The sequence below is a fragment of the Peromyscus eremicus genome, chromosome 4, assembly GCF_949786415.1.
Source record: "Peromyscus eremicus chromosome 4, PerEre_H2_v1, whole genome shotgun sequence".
In the NCBI taxonomy this organism is placed as follows: Eukaryota; Metazoa; Chordata; class Mammalia; order Rodentia; family Cricetidae; genus Peromyscus; species Peromyscus eremicus.
Genome location: NC_081419.1, coordinates 5,932,423 through 5,953,425, shown reverse-complemented (window position 1 = coordinate 5,953,425; position 21,003 = coordinate 5,932,423). Strand labels below are relative to the sequence as shown.

At 55.7% G+C, this 21,003-nt stretch overlaps 1 protein-coding gene across 1 annotated transcript in view; it reads right to left on the bottom strand.

The window, feature by feature from the left end:
• The window catches only part of Lamc3 (laminin subunit gamma 3), a 58,049-nt gene extending 37,599 nt beyond the window's left edge, over positions 1 to 20,450 (bottom strand). The window contains exons 1-6 of the mRNA XM_059260038.1: positions 20,000 to 20,450; positions 9,181 to 9,485; positions 7,188 to 7,318; positions 4,286 to 4,452; positions 2,176 to 2,364; positions 1,976 to 2,093 (exon numbers count right to left, since the gene is read on the bottom strand). Coding sequence (XP_059116021.1) covers positions 1,976 to 2,093; positions 2,176 to 2,364; positions 4,286 to 4,452; positions 7,188 to 7,318; positions 9,181 to 9,485; positions 20,000 to 20,435 — 1,346 coding nt within the window. The 5' untranslated portion in view covers positions 20,436 to 20,450. The remainder of the gene's footprint in view (positions 1 to 1,975; positions 2,094 to 2,175; positions 2,365 to 4,285; positions 4,453 to 7,187; positions 7,319 to 9,180; positions 9,486 to 19,999) is intronic.
• Positions 20,451 to 21,003: the final 553 nt, after the last annotated feature.

Sequence of the window (21,003 nt, the reverse complement as noted above, 5' to 3'; positions counted from 1 at the left end):
CTGTCCATCCATCCATCCATCCATCCATCCGTCCATCCATCTGCCGGTCTGTTTATTCATCCTTCTATCCCTTAGCTTCCCACCCACCCATTCTCTCATGCATCTATCCACCCACCTTCATCCATCCAACCCTCCTTCTGTCCACCGTCTACTTACCTCCATTCATCCACCCAACTTATCTTTCCACGCACCCATCCACTTACTCACTCATCCATCCACCCACACATCATCTGGTAAGACGGGATCCCAGGATCGTGAAGGATATGGACAGTGGTGAGGCAGCCCCAGGGAGGTGGCTCTGGCCCAGCCTTGGAGAATGGGAGGGAGTGGGGGGGGCAGGGGGCTTCTCGAGGGGGCAATGCCCCAGCTGGGGATCAAAGCATGGGTAGTAGTGTGTGACACAGGCTGAGGAGGCAGTGCTGGGAAAAGGAACATGTTCCGGGGGAGGGGAACAGCATGTGCAAAGGTCCCAAGCCCAAGACCTGGGAGGCAGCCAGGGTCAGGTCCAGCATTTTTTGTGTGTCTTTGTTGTGCTGGGGATAGAATCCAGAGCCCTCCACATACTTGGCAGGCACTTACTCCACCACTGAGTCCCGGCCCTGACTTTAGTGGGCATTTCTGCACCACCATGTCACCCAACAAGCTTCTCTGCCTTTCAAATGCATGGGGACACTGTTATTATTCACTAGAACTAAGTTCATTCATTTTATTTTTCTTTCCTGTGTGTGTACATGTGTGCACCGGAGTGTGTGCATGTACGTAGGGAGGTCATAGGTTGAAATTAGGTTTCTTGCATTCCACCTTATTTTTTGAGACAGGGTCTCTCACTGAACCTGGAGCTCACCAATTTGGCAAGACTGGTTGGCCAGCAACCTCCTGCGACCCACTTGTCCTTGCCTGCCCCCCAGCCTCCAGCACTGGCTTACAGATGGTGCACCCAGCTTTTGTGGGTTTCACATGGGGGCAGGGGATCTGAACTCACATCCTCACGTTTGCGCCCAGTGAGTACTTTACCAGCTAAGCCTTGACAAGTCTACTTAAAAGTGCTGCTTGGGGACAGCAGAGTACTTGTCTATCATGCATGAAGCCCTGAGTTCACACCCCAGCACCACACAGAACTAACTCTGGCAGGAGGTCATTCCTGGCTGTAGCGATTTTGAGGCCAGTCTACGATCTGTAAGACCACACTCCCAAAGTGATTATGAATTTGCAGTATTGGCCACTGTGAATTCCGCCGTGAACTATCAGTATTAAATGTGTCTGGCCCCTCTTCTAAGATCCAGCGTGTGGCAGATTGCTGGGCCCGAACTAATCTCTCTCCTAATGGCTAGGTACCACGCACTCCAAACATGTATATAATACCCGGCTCCCTGCCCAGTCTCCACCTGGCCCTCTGCCACGAGGACCAACCTCCATCCCTTCCTCCTCCTCAGTCTCTGTCACCACAGACTTGGGGTCCGGAATCAGCTGTCCCTTCCTCCCTCTCCAGGGCCAACCCTGCTCCTGCCGAAGCCTCCAGCGGCCTCCGACGCAGCACCTGCCCTGGCCTCCCTGCTCACAGCAGCCCTCAGCTCCCCGAGGCCCCCTCTGCACCAGGTCCTCTTCTTCCAGACCTGAGCCTCACCTGACCCTTGCCTCGGCTTTGGCTGTACTTCCTACCTGGAGTGTCTCTGTGTCCCTCACTCATCAGGCTCAGGTTCAACCTGGGACTCTGTCCCCCTCACAGCAAGTGAACCTCCCAGGTCTCCCCCACTCCACCCCACCCCCACCCCAATCCCACCCCCACCAGGCGGGTTCCTTCTTCCCATGGCCCCAGCTCTATGTCTCATAAGGCTGGGGTCCGGTGGTTACAGATTGAGAAAATGTAAGGCGAGGACATAGAGGTGAGGACAGCCAGGGCTCTGTACCTCCCACGTCTCATTTAGCACAAACACACAGTATAGTCAACACAGACCACTTGTCCCCACATCCTCACCTGCAGCCGCCCTCGCTGAGGGAGTGGAACCCAGGCCGACAACGGTCACACTTCCAACCTGTCACCGTGGGCTTGCAGGTGCAGGTGCCTGAGTCGTCACACTGGAGACTCAGGGAGCCTGGGGAGGAGGGACATAGGGCAGTGGAGGCAGAAGGAGCTGAGGACAGAAGCTGGGGAAGGGTGAAGTTGGGGCCACTCACCTGCTGGATGGCAGTCACAGGGTTGGCATGGTGTCCTCGGGGCCCATCTGTAATAGTTCCTCTCACAGTGCTCACAGTGTGGCCCGGCTGTGTGGTCACGGCAGTGACGACAGTGCCCACCGTGACCCGTGCTCCGGAAAAGCTCCCTGTCAAACGTACACTCCTCAGAGTGCCCACTACAGTTGCAGGCTGTGAGGGATGGAGGGTTGTAAGTGTGAGTGACCGGCTCTGCTCGGGGAGGGGGCTCTGTCCTCTGGAGCAGGCTTCTCACAGATGAGTGTACTTGGTTAATCTTGTCAACCTCACAGGATCAAGACCCACCAAGGACACAAACCTCTCAGTGGTTTCTACATTAGGCTGAGGTGGCAAGACCCACCTCAAATATGGACGGCACTATCCTCTGGGCTGGGGACCTGGACTGAAGAAGGAGCTTGGAAGCAAGCTGATCACCAACATTAACCACCCTCTGCTTCCTGGCTGCAGATGCCGTGGGACCAGCTGCTCACACTCTCTCCACCATGAGTTCCCCGTCATAAGGTGACTGTACCTTCAGGCTGTGAGCCACACAAACCTTCCCTTCCTTATACTATTTTGTTGGGCATTTTATCATAGCAACAGGAAGAGTGACTGACACAAAGCGCCAGAGTCCAGGATGGTTTTCAGGCTTAGTGTGACCAAGTACACAGAACCCAGTTATCGAATGTCCCCAAACAGAATGCTCTGTAAGAACTAGGTGGGCTCCATAATACTCCAAAACGATGTTTTCCTGGAGGGAGTCGGAAAGGCGTTGGGATGGCGCAGGAAGTACATCCCATCCAGGAGCAGAACATCTGGACCAGAGGAGCAGTGTCTTCTTGGTGTGTGTGTGCTGAGAGGCTGGCTTCGGGCAACACGCCGTGCGACGGGCAGGGGATGGTGGGTACCGCAAGGTGAGTGGTGCGTGGTGCCAAGGTGGCTGGGAAACAGAGGTGCCAGGAGTCTGGGAGCCCAGAGCTCCAGGGAGGGGGCAGGGGTGTGACTAGGTGAGGGGCATAAATGTATTTGCACTCTTTGAAGAGCCTTCACTGCAGGTGGAGGAGGTTGGCGGCTAGAGCCAGAGGAAGGGCAGGGCTCACAGAGACAAGAGGGTTAGAGACATGTGAAAGGCAAAGATTTTGAGACTCAGAGGTTGCCTGGGCTAGGAGTCGGAGGTGAAGGGTCAGGCGTGAAACATCTTTCAGGCTGGTGACCGAGGACAGAAATTTGACCATGGCAGGCGGGCGGGTGGGCAGTATGGTCTTCGGCACCCCCACTATGTAGAGACAGGCTCAGACTTGGCCCAAGCCCGGAGCAGCACAGCTTCCCTGGGGGAGGCAGGCCAGCAAGCCAAGAGGAACTTATTAGGACTGCGTCCCCCCTGGGGCAGCTTTTGCAGACAGGAAAAAGCTGTCTGACCCAAGAAACAATCTGACTCCTCCCCATGGTCCCCTGGCAGACCATGGCCCAGGCCCAGGAGGCCAGCTAGGAGGCTGTGTGTGGACTTCTGCCTCGGCTGGAAGCACTGCACACGTGACATGAAGCGGACTGGAGGATTGTGAAGGGAGACAGGGAAAGTGGGATGCTGGGGTGGCTGGTACACCGCTGGGAAGGCTCCTCTCTCCCCACTGGCCCTGTAGCCTTCCAGGGCCCTTCCTCCCTTCACCAGCGCCTCTTTGAGGTTAGGCAGGCAGAGCCACACCACACACACAGCTGGAACATCAAAGGCCTTCTGGGGACTGTGGGGGACTGTGGGAAAGGCTGGGGTGGGCGGGTCAGAGCCCTGTGGGTGGGGGTAGGGGGACTGGATCTCATTAGCTGCCAAGGTTGGAACAGTTAGAACGAAGGGTTAAGTCTAGTTTGGGGACCTTCCTACCCTCCTACCACAGGCGCCTCTCTGGGTGGACTTGTCCTGGAGGAACGACTTGTGAGGGAGGATTGATGGCCGAGAGCTCCCCTCAGCATCCCTCGTCTCTCCTTCCTAGCTGCGGACTCCACCCTGCACGCCAGGCCCACCCAGGAGCAGCCGCACTGTGAGGTTTGGGGGATTGTCTCCTAGCCAGCCTCACTAGCCTGCTGCCCGAGGGACACTCACGTAGACACTCGTTGGCGTCTTCTGCGGTGCCACGGGCCCACGGACGATCCTGGAAGAAGGGTAGACAACGCTCGCAGTCCACACCCGTGGTGTTGTGCTGGCAGCGGCAAACCAGCTGGCCGGCCTCATCGGGGCCGCACTCACTGGCGTGACCATGGCATTTGCACCTGAGGGAGGCACGGGGAGGAGGGCTGGAGATGGTTGCCACCGACATTGGGAGAAGGGAGGGGTTCGCTGTGAGGCACCCCTTGATTGCAGCACAAGTGTGGGCATCCCTGAGTCCTGGCTACCTACCCGGGTTTGTGATAAAGAGAGCACTGGGTTCCCAAATGCTCGACGGAGCGAACCCTGCTATCCCAGTTAGCTTCCTACTGTGTGATAAACCCCACGACCCAAAGCAACCTGGGGAGAAGATGGTTTATTTCATCTTACACACTCCCGTTACAGTCTATTATGAAGGGAAGTCAGCGCAGGAACCTAGAGGTAGGAACTGAAGCAGAAGCCTTGAAGGGTGCTGCTAACAGACTTGCTCCCCATGGCTTGCTCAGCCTGCCTTCTTATACAACCCAGGACCACCTGCCCAGAGGTGGCACCACCCACAGTGAGCTGGATCCTCCCACATCAATCGTTAATCAAGAAAATGTCTCAGAGACTTGCCTACAGAACAGTCTGATAGAGAGACTTTCTCAGTTGAGGTTTCCTCTTCCCAAATGACTCTAGCCTGTGTTGTGTTGACAATATACCAACTAATAAGCACACTTGTCTACACCAGCCTCCTGCTATCCCCTTTGAGCAGACTGAGAAACTGAGGCCTGGAATGCCATCCATCCGTGGCTTCCAGATAGTAAGTGGCTGCCACAGAAGTCTCTCTCTGGGCGGAGTCCCAACTCAGGGGTCTTGGGACCCAGGGAGAAGCCAATTCGGTTTCCTGGTGGGGGTGAACAACAGGTCACAGGGTCAGTTCTAAGCGGACTAAGGTTATTCTCAGGTAATTTCTAAAAGGGAAAGAAAGAAGCATCCTGTGCAGGAGTCAGCTCTCAAGAAGTCCCCAGAGTATGAGCCTTGGTAGGCAGCCTTGGGCCTATGATCCCATGACACCCACAAGGTCAAGAGGTGGGTGAACTCCGTAAGAACCAAGAAGTGCTTTGCAGGGTGGGCAATGTGGAGTGCTGAGTGGAGGCTGACCTTGTGTGGCTCAGAGCCCACCCTGGCCTCCTGCTCCTGCCTTGCTTTGAGATGGTCCCAGACAAAGCAAATAGCTCCAGACTTTGCTCGCGTCTTTGGAGGTGGGAAGGACTCCACCTCAGCTCCACAGATGACAGAGCAGGCTCAGGACACATCGGTGGCAGACACGAAGGGCAGAGCTACCATCCTGGCTCCCCAAAGTCAAGTCCCACTCCCCCTCTGTCCTCAGAGGGCAGTGATGGATGACTGGCCACTTCCAGGGTCCCCGGCGCCATCTCTGATTTGGGGACACAGGGGTATGGTACTGTTTGCTCACGGGCAGCAACACCCCACTGCTTCTGGGAGGGTTGAGTCCAGCACCTGTCAGTCTCAGAAGGTGGAGGTCGTGGGAACTTAGAAGTGACTTCTCCATCCCTGAGAGGGTGCTGCAAGCTCCCCACTCCCCCATGAGTCCCTCTGACCCAAGGGAAGGTGCTGTTCCTTCCTGAAGTCAGCCTTCACAGCCAGCTGTAGAGGCCAGAGTGGTCTGGGTCCCACAGCTGGGACCCAGATGTGCTCTGGCCTGCAGCCCCTGGCAACAGGCACAGCAGATGGCGGCCATGACCATCTTTGGAGTCCTGCTGAGAGGTTTGACCCGACTTGCAAGTCAGGGGGTCATCTGGAGTCCCTCGCCAGTGTCTTCTCAGGTCCCTTCACACCTAGTCTTCCATGGGGCAGACATCTCAAAGTGCCAGCTATTGGGCCTGGCCTCTTCCCTGCCTTCCCCAGCTTCAACATTGCCCTGAGTCGTGGGAGCCCAGCGTCTGGGGCAGTCCTCACCGTTGTCCACATCCACAGCCTACACTCACATCATCTTAGTTAACTGTCAGCCCAGGCTCACATTCGCCCGGCATGCCCGCATGGTCCCAGCTCCGTGCCTCCTTCAGGGCCCGCCTCCTTCCTCTCCACACCCTTTCCCACACTGCTATACCAAGGTGTGGCGGCTCGTACTGTCAACTTGACAGGACCTAGAATCACCTTCCGGACGGGCCCCGGGGGAGTTTCTAGATGAGGGTTAACTGATCCGGCCTGCATGTGGGCAGCACCATTCCTGGGCTGGGGTCCAGAGTGGATAAAAGGAGGGCACCAGCTGAGGCAGCCTTCATCTCGCTCCGCTTCACTTCCTGCTGTCACGCCGTCCCATCACGGCGGACTGGACTCCCGAACTGCCCTTTGGTGGGCCCAAATAAATCCTCCCTTCCTGGAGTTGCCTCGGCGGGTGTGCTGTCGCAGAGGTGGGGAAATCAGCTGATAACTGGGTTGGAGTGTTGCGCAGTCCGAGGCCTTCGAGGGCTCCCCAGAGACAGCGGGGTGGGAATTATCTCTGCCCACGGGCCTGCCCTCACTCCAGCCTCCTCTCTCAAGCTCAGCCTTCCCAGTCATGGAGGCTTCTGCCTGGACTGCCCTGCAGAGCAGACTCTGAGGCCAGCCCGGGCTTTTATTCTGGGGTACACTCATGTGTTTATTGAGAGCTACTGAATTCATGTCCACTACACCACAGGCCTGGGGTAGGAACTTCTTGTCTGTCCTCATTTCCTGGTGATGGGTCCTGTTCACTCCTTCTCATCTGGATTGCCCCAGGTGCCTCACCGGCTCTGTGGCTCTGTGGCTCTGGACCTGAGGTATGGGGCCTGCTCCCTCGGCCTCCCCCTGGTTCTGGGCCCTGCTTGCAGCCTACCTGCCGCCCACAGAGAAGTCAGACACAGCGTAGTAGTAAGACTGGAGCACCCTGGGGTCCTTGAAGATGTCATCCCCAAATGTGTTAAGCCGATCCAGAGAGATCAGGAGCTCGGTGCTGGTGACCCACTCCTGGAGAAGGGGACAGGGACAGTATCAGCAAGTGTTCCTGGCCAGCTCCACTAGGAAATCCTGCCCCCCAGTCCCCAGAAAGTGGAGGTGGTCCTGGGGCACAGGGACAGGCGGAGACAAATCTCAAGGAGAGGCCAGGAATCAGGAGGCCTGGGTCAATCTTGGGGCTGGGTCACTTGCTGACTGTGCAACTCTGTGATAAGCCCCAATGCCTTGGTACCTCTTTTTCCCCATCTGTAAAATGCAGCCAGATTAGTGGCTCCCTGAGGGTACGAGGAGGAGGGTGGCAGTGTCAACTACTGTGTGTGGGGCCGGGCATCTGCACAGAAGTGGTGTGTGTGTGTGTGTGTGTGTGCGTGTGTGTGTGTGCGCGCACGCGCGCAGCAGCTGAAGCAGCCCGTCCGAGACCCTGGTGTGCAGGTCGCCTGCCTTCTCCCCTCCCTGCTTTCTCCCCGTAGCTCCTTACATGCAGAAGACTGACACCCTAGAACATGAGCCCCACAAGCCAGAGCCCCTGGGCTCTGCCTGGCACATAGCAGACACTTGATAAATACTTGCTGATCACGGGCTGGATGAGCAGCTTCCCCGTGGAAGCGCGTGGTGAGGAAGTGGGGGATGCACGTGGAGAGTGACATTTCCATCCGCCTGCTGTTATAATCAGAGGCGGCTCCGGCTGAATATTAATCAACATTTTAATTCAGCCCAGGAGCCCCTGGCTTAGCAATCAGGCCGTCAGGATGGAAAATGAGCTCCTGGTACAGTTGCTCCTCACCCCAGCAGGACTCAGTCCTCAGAACTCTGTACAGCATTGAGGCTGCGGGTCCCTGTCACTCTCTGAGTCACCTGGGGCTGGGATTTGCAAAGGTCACAGCTTTCAGGGGTCTGTGGAAGGCAGGTCTGACTGTGAGGTCGGGGTGAGGCTGCAGTCCACCTTTTCCTCCCCTCCCTCCCTTCTCCCTCCTCCCCCCTTTTATTCTTCTTCTGATGTGATTGCATTCATCCCAGACCGGCCTCACATGTAGCCCAAGATGGCCAGAACTCCACTTCCCAAGCGCTGGGATTACACAGGTGTGCACCACCACACCCAGATTATATGGTGCTGGGGACGGAACCCAGGGCTTCCTTTGTGCTAGGAAAACGCTCTCTCCACTGAGCTATGCAGATTGGGAACCCTGCATTTCTTCTTGTTTGTGGTGCTGGGGTCAAATTTAGGGCCCTGTGCATGCTGGGCAAGCATGGCATCTCCAAGCCACACTACAGCCTGGTGCTGTGTTCTCAGAAAGGCCCCTGGGAGATGCTGAGGCCTCTGAGGACCAGGGAGCCAAAGTCTGGGTGGGGACACAAAACGATTCACCAGTGGAAGTCTAGGCTCCTAAGTAGAACTTGTTATCCCTTATGCAGCCTCGCACAGCTGAGAGAAACAGGTGGGATGCAGGTGGGCCTGCGACTCCTGATCTTCCCGCTTCAGCCTATTAGGTGCTGAGATCCCAAGCCGGGCAGTGGAGACACACACCTTTAATCCCAGCACTCAGGAGGCAGAGACAGGCAGAGCTCTGAGTTCTAGGCCATCCTGGTCTACAGAGTGAGTTCAAAGCCAGTCTGGTCTACAGAGTGAGTTCCAGGACAGCCAGGACTACACAGAGAAACCCTGTCTTGAAAATCAAAACAAAACAGAAATAAAATAAAATAAAAAAGTAAAACTGAAAACCAGGTACCCACAAAAAGATTCTAGGGTTTAAGGTATGACAGCCAGGAGGTCCCAAGGGCGTCTCAGGTCCTAGCTCTTCTGGCTTGCCTGCTGTTCCCCAACCCAGGCTTGCCCCATCCCCCCATGACCCCCCCAGGCCCTGTTGTCCACTGACCTGCAGCACAGGGCTCTCCTCAAAGTTGTAGGCACTGGGACGGCCCTCCAGGGTGGAGAAGGCGACGTTGCCCCCGTTCAAGGGGGAGATGTCGCTGAACTCGGAGGTGCAGAAGGCCACCCTCTCATTCTCACCCGGCCACAGGTAGTGGCCCTCAGGACGGCCGTAGGTTTTCTGGCAGGAGGCACTGTAGTACTGGTAGGGCTCCCAGGGTCCACCGGGATGCGTGCGCTTGTAGATGGCAAAGCTCTCGGGGCGACTGGTGTGAAACTTCAGCCTCACGTAGGTGATCTCATAGGCCTTCCCTGCAGCAGGCAGACGCAGACCATCTTACAGAAGGGAACAGGGACACAGCCCCGGATGGGGGAATCAGGAGAGCTGCCTGGCAGAAACTCCCTGGAGCTGTGGGCTGGAGTACCACCATCAGTTGCTGATGCTTGTCGGGAACATGGGGAGGGCAGCACCAGCCGGCTTCCCAGCTACTTGCCCATCTTTTTCTGGGTGTGTTGGGGGTTGAGACAGGGGTTCTCTGTGTAGCTTTGGTGCCTTTCCTAGAACTTGCTCTGTAGACCAGGCTGGCCTCAAACTCACAGAGATCCGCCTGCTTCTGCCTCCCGAGTGGTGGGATTAAAGGCGTGCGCCACCACCACCCAGATACTTGCCCATATTTTATCTAGTTCAACCCACCCCTTTGTATGGGGATCTGAACCATTATACCCTGACTGGCAGTGTCTCTTTTTGTTCCATAAACAAACAAACAAATAATTAAATCATTAAAATAAAGACTAACACTATGTACCCTGTAGGACGTGTGGTAAGTGAAGCCCCAACTGTGAGTAAGAGTGGAAATGGCGCTTTGGGAAGTGAGCTGGTGTCACGTCAGCATGCCGAACGGGGTTGGTGTACAACCCAAGAGTTCCAGTCACAGGTAGATGGCCAAGAACAACACAAAACACGTGACCCACGAAGAGTCAGATGCGCATGTCCACAGCAGCACTAAGAACATTCCAAATGTCTACCCACTGGTGTGCTCTACTGCTAGGCAACAAGGAGTGAAGTCTGGATATGCCATGCAGCCATGCCCCGTGAGAGGTGATGCTGAAGCCGCTAAAACAGAGGCCCTGCTAGCTGACCTCACTTATGCCGAGTGCCTGGAAACAGCCCAGCCACAGGAAGGAGGTTAGCGGTATTTGGACATCAGGGTGAGACTTTGGGATAAGCAGAATGACTACTAACGGGCACAGGATTGTCAGGGGCTGATGACAGCATCCTACAGTTGACTCCATGGTTATTTTCAAGTGATGAGAGGCAGAGCCAGTGCTTCACGTCAGCTAAGCAAGCATTGTACTACTGAGCTGAGCCCTTCACACACACACACACACACACACACACACACACACCAGACAATAGCAAGTGTTGGTGACAACATAGAGGCCACTCTGCACTGATGATGGTAAGTTTTTAAAAACGCCACCATTGCGGATAACAGGAGCAGGTCATTGGAAAAGTGAGAGCCAGCTTCATCCTACAACCTGGCATGCCCAGTGTGGAATATCCTTAAAAAACCGAAGGCGGGCATCAAGGAAGACACATATGCATCTGCGTTCACAGTTCAGGACAACCGAGAGGAAGAAACTGCCCAGCACATGTCAGACAGATGGCCCAGCCATGCAAAAGACTGCTGTCCAGCTTGGAAAGTGGGACAACCCGACCCTTGGCCTAAACTACAGGCGAGCCCTGAGGGTGTGGTGATAGATGGAAGAAGTGTGTCAGAGACACATCAACACTGCAGACACGCCTTGCATCTCACACACGGAGACAGAGTGCCGGGAGGGGCTGGAGGACGGGCAGTAGATAGCAGCACCTGCTTGGCAAGCTCGAAGGCCTGAGTTCAAATCTCAGCACCCATGTAAAGTCAAGCACAGCTGCACGTGTGACCCCAGATGGAGTGGGTGGGAGTGGGGGAGGGCAAAGACAGGCAGATCCCAAGTATTAGTGGCCAGTGTCCAGTTCAGTGAGAGACCCAGCCAAAAGGCAACAAGGCGGAAAATGATAGACACTTGACCTGCTCTGGCTTCCACATGCACACGTGCTTGCACATACACACACACACCACACCACACACACACACACCACGCATACACATCACACACACACATCACACATACACACACCACACATCACACACACACACACACCACACCACACACACACACACACACACACACACACACACCACATACACACCACACATCACACACCACACACACACACACCACACATACCACACCACACACATACACACATGCACCACACATACCACACCACACACATGCACACCACACACACCCCACATACCACACACACCCCACACATACCACACAAAACCACACACACATATGTACGCATCATACACACACCATACACAAACCACACATACACCACACACACATATATACACATAACACACACACACCACACATACTACACACACAGCACACACCACATACACATATGTACACACTACACACATACACCTACACACACACCACACTTCCACACACACACCCCCCCCCACACACACACCTGTAGTACCTGGTGAGATGACTCAATGTCTAAGATCATATTTGACTCTTACTGAGTACTAGAGTTCCCGGCACTGGGCGGCTCACATCTACCGTAACTCTAGCTCCAAGGGACCTGACGCCCTCTCTGGCCTCCTCGGCACCTCCTTGCCTGTGAACACACCCACACATAGACACACACAGCGTATACATAATTAAACAGTAAAATAAATGTTTTTAAAAGATTATACACTTTATAATGGGGCTGCAGGGTCTTGGGGGGCAGCCCATTCTATTTCTTAAGTTGAAAGCCCTCGGTACAGCTTCAGAACGGGGGAATGTGTTTGTGACCCCAAATTGCGCACACTTGAAAGGAGATCCAATCATAAGCTATGCGTATTGCACCACAACAAAAGAAAAATTTAGGGTAAATACATTGTCCCTGTGGGAAAGCAGTTTGCTGACAGAGACGAGGAGCCTCAGGACTATTCCCAGTAACTGACAAAAGAAGCTTCGTGGGCGGGGGTCACGGCCTGAAAGCACAGACCAACCATCAAGGCATTTTATAGACTTGGGAAGACTGGGGATCTGAAGAAACAACTGCGGGGGGGGGGGGGGGGCGGCGACAGGACAGCCGTTCCCACAGTGACCAAAGCCCTTGACGAAAGCCGGAGTCAGGATGGTAAAGGGAAAAAGAAACAAGGTACTGTGCAGGATTGTGAGGGCCTGGGGAGGCGGCTCACCGGTAAAGTGTGCGCCCCACAAGCATGAGGACCTGAGTTCGAACTCTTAGCCTAAAGGACTGGGTGTCGGGATGCGTGCCTGTAACCAGATGTGGGGGTAGGCACAGGATAATCCTGGGGCTCACTGGCCAGCCAGCCTACCTGAATCCACGAGCTCCAAGGCCTGTGAGAGACCCTGTCTCGAGAAACAAAGTGGATAGCAGCTGAGGAACAGAGCCCTGAGGTGACCTCGTGTGCACATACACAGAAAACACACAGAAATAATAATAATAAAAAAAAAAGAGTTAAAAGACTAGGTCCCAGTCAGGTGTGGTGGTACATGCCTGTCATCTCAGCACTCGGGAGGTGGAGGCAGGAGAATCAGGAGTTCAAAGCCGTCCTTGGCTATACAGTGAGTTCAAGGCCTGCCGCGATGCCTGGGACTGTCTCAGAAAATCCAAACAAAGGCATGGGCCCCAAAGACAGCCGTCTAATTGGCGAGCATGTTTGTCCTCGGAACTCAGCACAACTGTTCCTCCTTCAGCTTCCCTGTTTTTCCCAATTTTCTTTCCTGAAGCTTGTTCTAATTTAAAATTGGAGGAAACCCAGCTTTACGAAACTTTTTAAAAAGCAGCCGCCTTGCCAGGTTCCGCTTTAAGATGTTTTCTAGAGTTCTGTGGCAGCACAGTTGGCACGGAGCTTCTGAGCCCTTCACAAGAGGGAGTTCAGGGGCCTAGGCGGGGTCAGGCGGTGCCAGGCCGGCTCCCTGGTAGGAGCGCCAGGCCCAGATGTGCCCAGATGTGCAGGCACTGGGGGGCACACAGGTGCTGCCGGCCTGGTACACAGGGAGCAGACACTTCCCAGGAAGGAGCTGGGACACTTCAAAGGTGGCTGGCGGGGAGGCTGCCCTGGAAAAAGAGGGTCACGATCGCATGCATGCTCGCATGCATGCGTGCAAGCGGGGCTTCTGCTCTGGGGAACTTCACAGCTCCTTCCTTGCCGAGCCAGGAGAGCGGCTGAGGCAACATCACGGGGGCTCAGAGGGATGGTTTGTTGGAGAGTTAATTAGATGACAACTCCAACCTGCTCTGTGAGGAAGGCAGCCTGAAAGGCAGGGAAAGGAAATGGACCCGATATACAGTGACAGGCATTACACCCACAGCCACCCAGGCTCTTACTGTAGGCTCTGGGAATCAGAGAGGTTCCAGGGTGATGGTTTTGCTCCTTAGCTCTAGGCCGTCCAGTACATTGTTCCCTCTACCTTGAATACTGTTTTCCCCAACTCCCTGAATTACCTCTCATGCATCTCGGCCCAGCCTACCGCATTGAGCACCTACTATGTGCCTGCTGAGCACATTTGCACACTGTCTGAGACCCCCCCCCCCAGTCCCATTGTGGTGTGCACTCCACTAACGAGAAGCCCACAGCTCAGAGAGACGGGGTCCCAACTGGACACAGGAAACAGTAGAATCTCTCAGTCCTCAGGCCCTCAAAAAAGCTATGCAGAGCCAGCTACCCTTCCAAGGGGGCTCTCTGGATGCCCAGGGAGACAGGGCTTCTAGGAAAGGAGTATAGATGCTCACGGAGATGCAGAGAATTGCCACCAGGCTTTGGTGGCTGTCATGGCAAGGGCCACCTGAGCCAAGCACCAGGTGCTAGGGCACATCTACCCCACTAGCTGGGACATAAAGCCCGTCGAGACACCGGACTGCCGTAAATGAAGTTGGTCTGCATCCGGTGCTGACCTGGTGGGTAGGCCAGGCTTATTTTGGGAATATGGAAACAAAACAAACTTTAATTACAGCCATCTGGGGATCAGCGAGGGGTGGGGCGGGGGTGGCGCCAGAGGGGGCAGCAAGATTTGAGCTGGAACACATGGGCAGGCCAGACTGATACCCGCTGCTGGGAGCTACTTCTCATATGAGAGCCACCCCAGGCCTGAGCCCCAGGCCCTGACATCCACTGTCAAGTCCTGGATTTCCCAAGCTAGCTTTTGGCAGCCCTGGGCATCTAGAATCCCTGTGAAGAACTGGGGTCCCTCTGAGATCCCAATCCACAGGCACAGGAAGCAGACTGAACCAGGCCTGGCTCCATACCAGCCCTCCCACCTAATGCATGTCAAGGTTGTCGAGTCTTGTTGTCTAGCTTGGGAGAGGAAACAGGTTTTCTCTGATCGGTGATTGCACAAGGCTTTGTGTCAAGAACCATTCCGAGGTCCAGTCCCAGCTGTGGTCACTGGAGTCGACAGAATACAAGTTTGCAGAGAAGGGGGATGGACATTCCAAACCACAGCCGGACATAAATAAACATAGGCGATAAACAGAGGAAGGGCAGAGGGACAGTGGAGAGAAGGGCTAATGGGGACTCTGGAGAGTGACTGGACACTTTGGCAAACAGTGAGTCTTAGGGCTGAAGAGGGTGTTGACTTGAGAAATACTTGCCTAAGTGTATGGGGAGTCAGCGAGGGGGCACTTTTCTTTAAGAAGAGTACATAAATTAAAAGCATCCTCTCTCAGCCATTTCTGAGTGTGCGGTCCATGGTATCGGGCACCTTCGTGCTGTGATGCCGTCACCAACACTGTCCACTTAAACACTTACTTTCCTCTCCCAGTCCCCTCCCCAGTCCCTCGTGGCCCCTTCTACTTTCTGCCTCTATGAATTTGACGGTTCCAGGAACTTTCTAGAAGTAGAATCAGGAAGCACTTGTCCCCTTGTGACTAGCACCCATCACTTTGCTTCATTTCTGGGCTGGGTGACAACTATGCTGTGCAGATGGTCCCCACGCAGCCGCGCTAGCTACGCCTGACTGCTGGAGTGCTCTCGGGAGCACTGCAGGGGCCTTTCTTTCTGGGCCCTTGCTTGAGCTCCAAGGACCACATGGTGTTTGGAAGCTGCTAAAATGGTCCAGCCTAGGGCTCGGGTGGGAAGCTGGGCGGAGACAAGTGATGCCTTTGGGAAGGGGTAGGTCATCTCAGAGGTGGATCCCGATTCCAGCAGGTGAAGTCAGGCCATGAGATGGGGTAGGGGTTGGCTGGCCTCAGAAGGGCCAGGCAGGGAGGAAGCCATGTTTTGGAACACTTCAGCAATGCCTCTAGAGGGGCCAACCTTCACTCAACATTTCTCCACTCGCTCCCTCCCTTGCTCCTGCAGAGGACACTGGGCGCTGGAGATTCACTGGTCAGATGCCTGACTTCTCTCTTGATAACTGGGTAGGTCAGTGCTGTGCCTCAGTTTCCCTGTCTGCAAAATGAGCGTGATAATTAGAGGGCAAAGTGATCAGACGTCTGCAGGGCTCACAAGTGAACTTCAGCCACTGTTCAGTCATTCTGGTATTCTGACTGACATGGACCAAAGGCCTGAGCCAGGGGGCCTGGGGCTGGGTGTGAGGGGAAGCCTGAAAACAAGGGCCCTGCTCCACTCACAGCTGGGGATGATGGTGGTACTCAGGGCCAGGGCAGGAAGGCAGGCGAGTGCAGGCCTGGCCGGAAGCTCCTGAAGGAGGGCACCCTAAGCTGAGTAGATAGGGCAGGTTCTCTGCCACAACCCCAGGGCTTGGGATCTGGCACCCAGTGGGTGCCCACTGGTTATGAGCTAGTCTGGGTTCCCGGAAGTTGAGAAGAGAAAGTGAGCCGGTAGAAGTCGGGGTGTTCACAGCAAGGCCCCACGGGAAGGGAAGAAGAGCCACATTTTGCTGTCTGGAGGGAGGCACGGCTTCTTTCAGAACAGGTTAGGTGGAAAGGGATTATGGGAGGCTGGTAAGCCATTCATCCTCCCCACCACTGCAGGACCCTCCACCTTTGCAGCTCCTTAGATCCCTGTGGGAGGCCCTGGGGAGTGGGGGCGGGGCCAGCTGGCCCAGGGCCACTTCTGTGGGTGGAGGGAGGCTGTCCAAGACCACTGCCTTGACTCTTGACCTGCCTGGGGTCTAGCATTCCAGCCAAATCCCCTGAGGAGGTGGACTGAGGACTCTGTCCCTGGGCTCTGGCCCTAGCCAAGGCAAACATACCACCCACTCCAGAGGGGTCACAACAGAGCCGAAGCTCAGGAGACTCAGGAGCCTTGGGGCCTCTGGGGTCCTGCAGGGTCCCTGGTCCCTTTCCTAGCCAAGCCGAGCCCTCCACCGTGGCTGCTTAACCTCTACGGTCTTCTTTCCTCCCCGGGGCCATCTAGGCTTGGAGGGTTCCAGATCCATGGAGCTGCCTGTCTGTTCCCTTGGGCCTGGAGTGCTCTGGCTTCTCTCAGCTCTTAGTACCTGCAGGCCCTGAAAGGCCAGGCTGACCCCCCACCCCCCGCCCCCACTGAGGCTTCTGTGCCCCACCCTGTGTTCTCAGAGCTCTGATTCTCCCCACAGTGTCTCATGGCTGGCCTGCAGTCATGGGCATAGCTGTATTCTTATGGCTAAGAGCCAAGGTCATAGGCTCCCTGAATACCGGGCAGGTGGATGTCAGTGGCCTATCCAGCTACTTCCCCCTCCACTTGGGGGCTTGGGACCCAGCTGCATTTTTCTATGGTCCTGGGAGAGTCCTGACAACCCAAGACAAGAGGACAGACACCAAGAGCCACCACACCGGTTTCTTCTGGGATGGAGGGCAGAAAGCTCAGGGCCAGGCTGCCCCTTCCACTCTGTCCTAAGGGCAGACAGCGGAGCTCTGGAGTTGAGCCATTCTTTACCCTGTATGACCCTGAACAACTGACCTTATCCTCAGAGCCTCAGTTTCCCCATATGTGAAGAATAAATTCCTCCCTGCTGAAACGCTGGCCAGAGTGTCTTTGGTTCAGTCTGTCACTCCATGGCCCTCTCCATCCTCCTCCCACCCACCCCTCACCCCAGCCCTGCTGTCTTCTCCAGGCCTCAGTGAAGCCCTGAGAGCAGCCGGCCCCACCATCCCCACTGTGGCCTTTCATTACGGGCAGGAAGACCTGGCTCAGCAGCAACTGCAGGATAGGATCTGGACCAGATGTCAGGAGCTGCGGGGAGCTGGGAACGCTGTGACCTCCATCCTTAGCCGACCTCCGCCTCCTCTTCTCCCGCTCCTCACCCCACCCCCTCCAGGGGACCCTGGCCAGAGCTGCTTCCGACTTGCCCCTCCCACCCAGCACACAGGGGCAGCAGAGGACTGCTGGGGTGTGACCAGCCCACCTCAGCTAATGGCCAAGGAACTCTTGATCCCTGGATATCATGACCCATGAGTTAGTTGCAGCAAAATTAAGGCAGCTAGCTCCCAAATGGGCCGTCACAACCCGGCCCCGGTTCCGGATGCCTTGGAACAGGGTGAGCCCTTATTCCCTGATACAGAGCCCATCCACAGGGCTCAGACCCTACCCAGGGCTTCCTGCTCATCCATGAGGGCCATGGTGGCCCCTGAGCACTGTCACTGCATTACTGTCCTCAGAGGCAGCAACTTCTTATTTTTATTTTTTTTGAGAGAGGACAAGGCTAGCCTGCTCTTAATTCTCCTGCCTCTACCTCCCGGGTTCCATCAGCAGTATTTAGTGCTGGGATTGAACCCAGGGCCTGTGCGTGCTAGGAAAACACCCCATCAACAGAGCCACTTCCCCAGCCCTGCTCTTGTTCCCACAGTACAGGCAGGGAAACTGAGGTGCAACACGGAGTCCCAACTTCTCTGTAGTGGCTACGCTATGCCTGAGTCCAAAGTCCCACTGCATGATTATACCCCATATATATCCCAGCTTTTGGAACCAGCAAGAGAACACTGAACTGGCCCAGTGTCCAGGATGCAGTGTGACACTGTCATTCATTCATTCACTTACTCAGACAGTCATTCATTCATGGTACAAACTCTTCTGGCCTCCCACCTATGAGCTTGGTACTGCTGTCCAATAGGATGGAAAGACCCACCACAGATGTATGTGCCTTGTATGTGTGTGAGCATGTGGAGTCTTTGCTCACACTCACATTCACATCGGAGGATCCGTGATGCCCGGAGACTGCTCGTTGAAGTATCTAAAGGTCGCAGACGCATTTGTCAGGCATGGTCCAAGCATTGCTATGAACACAGCTGCCCCCTACAGCAACCACGGACTTCCCACTCTGCCTCCCCCTCCCCCAGTGCCTGAGGCCTGAGCCCTCCTTGGCATCTAGATTTCATGGGCACATGTGACAGTCTTTGTTAGGAACACTGTGTCTCCCTCACAGTCCCTCACCCTGCCCCAAATTCCTCCCATGGCCTTGGGGTCTTGCCAGTCCCGTCAGCCAACTCCTCTAGCTTCCTGCTTCCTGTCTGGGCAGACCCCACCTCACCCAAGTTCCACCTCCTGCTCTGGACAGTCAGACCACGTCCTCACCCCTGGGAAGTGGGTTTGGGATGCAAGAGGAATGTGCCTGCCTGTGTTGCCGAAGGGGTTAAATATCTTTCCCACCTCTCTTTTCCAAGGACAAGGCCATTTCCTAGTCTTGCCAGGGCTTTGCCACCCATGGGGAAGAACCAGCTTAGTCATGAGAGGTGTAGCACATGCCAAGTTCATGTTCTGATCTCCATTGCACAGGAATGTCTGTGTCCTGACTGTTGTTCAGCAGCTGTGTGTCTGTGCACAAAGCGCTCACCCTCTCTGAGCTTCCAGTTTTTCATGGGGACAGTTCATCATCTGTTATCCAAACTGCTGGCTCCGGGGTGTTTTGGAATTCAGAACTTCTCAGGGGTATTATTGTGAGGATGTATGGAGCTAAGGGATGGAGTGCTTACCTAACGGCCTTCATTCTGGGCTTGGAGGCTGTACACAAATGAGATTTCAGTAGCAAAACGTATGAATATTGGCTCGTACTGAGATACACAAAGCCTATAAAGAGCCTCAGGTCAGGTTTAGTGCCAAAATGAATTATGAAAATACCAAATCCAAGTTATCAAAGCTTTGGAAGATTCACACAGTGTCCAGGACATGGCAAGGAAGACAATGGGCTCATCTGAACTTGGAGTGGGCAGAGAAGAGTCCAGCTTCAGGGTGGAAGTGAGGCCCTGGGTTCCTGTCCCCAGGGGCCCAATGCTCCTGCACCTTGGCTCAGGCTGGGTGGAGCAAATCATCGACAATGTGCCAGGTGGCTATCCAGTGGCAGGAGGAAACCGTTGTCCTGTCCAGGGTGCTTCAGCTTCACCTACCTCCCATTCCCAGACTGCTCACAACCTTGGAGGTCCACTGGGCCTTTGAAGTGGACCAGATTAGGAGTCTCTGCCTGGACCAGGTCATCACGGAGGTCTCTCTCTCTCTCTCTCTCTCTCTCTCTCTCTCTCTCTCTCTCTCACACACACACACACACACACACACACACACACACACTAACAATTCTTCCTGGGAATTGTTGCTTCACCCAGTTTCACAGCTCTGCAAAAACTGAAGGAGGCCTTCTGCCCCCGGAAACCCTTAGGGGCGCCCCTTGGGCTGGTCTTCGGCAGCTCAGAGGCCGCGGGTCCTGACTTCTTACATCTGGGTCCTGCAGCCTGCCCCAGGTGCACAGCCCTCCTCCTCTGCCAGGGCCTCCATGGGATGGAGACAAGGTGACGGGGGACACACGCTTACCTAGGCGCAGGGTAAGGTTAACCGAGGTGGGGTACTGCACCCCGAAAGCCATGGATGGGCTCTGCCACCAGGTGCTGTCATCGGGGCTGTGGAAGTCTGTGAGGTAGGAGGCGTCGTGGCGGAGCCGGGGATCCGCATCGTCGCAGCGCTGGCACTGTGGCCCTGCGCCTGGAGCCCCCACGTGCGGGCAGAAGTCCTCGGGAGGGCGTCCGCACGTGTGCGAGGCCTCGGCGCGACGGCCGAACGCCGCGTTCTCGAACTCAGGCAGACAGCGCTGTGCGCGCCCCGCGCCGTCGTAGCAAGAGCCCATGCCCGCGCCCTCCGCGCAGCGCGCCTCTAGCATCAGCAGAGCCATCAGGGACACCAGCGCCACCGACGCCACCGTTGCCAGGCGGGACAGGACCCCGGACACAGCCATTTTCGTGCCCCGATCCATGCTGCGCCCCGATCCACTCTGCGCCGCGTTCGGCGCTCGACCCCTCTGCGCTCCACTGGCCCCGCAGCCCTCCCCTGCAGGCGGGACCCGACGGCATCTGAGGGCGGGACCCACGCAGGCGACACCCCACCGTCCGAACTCAGTCCCTTCGTGCTCACCCCCACCTGCTGGACGTGCCCGGGAGTGCCTGTTTGTTCTGGCTAGGCTGCGACCCGGGACTGTGAGCCAGCCTGGCCCGCGGTCTGAGAAATGGGCTTGGTAGAGACACCATTAGTGGGACATGTCTATGGAAGCCGTGCGCTGGTGAACCCTCCAGAGCGGAAAGGCTAGGCAAGTGCAGGCCCTTCTTCACCTGGCGGAATGACCTCTGGGAGTTTCCTTCCATACCTGTCCGCGTTTCTCCTTCAAAAGTGCTGCGGCTCTTGGCTTCTCTCCTCCCAAAGCTGATATTTTTCACCTGTGATTTACCAAGGGGCTTCCTCTCCTCAACAGAGGCCTCCCCTTCTCTCCACCAAGCTAATATCCTTCCCAAGGCAGCTGCCCACCTTGTAGATAGTGGAACAGAATG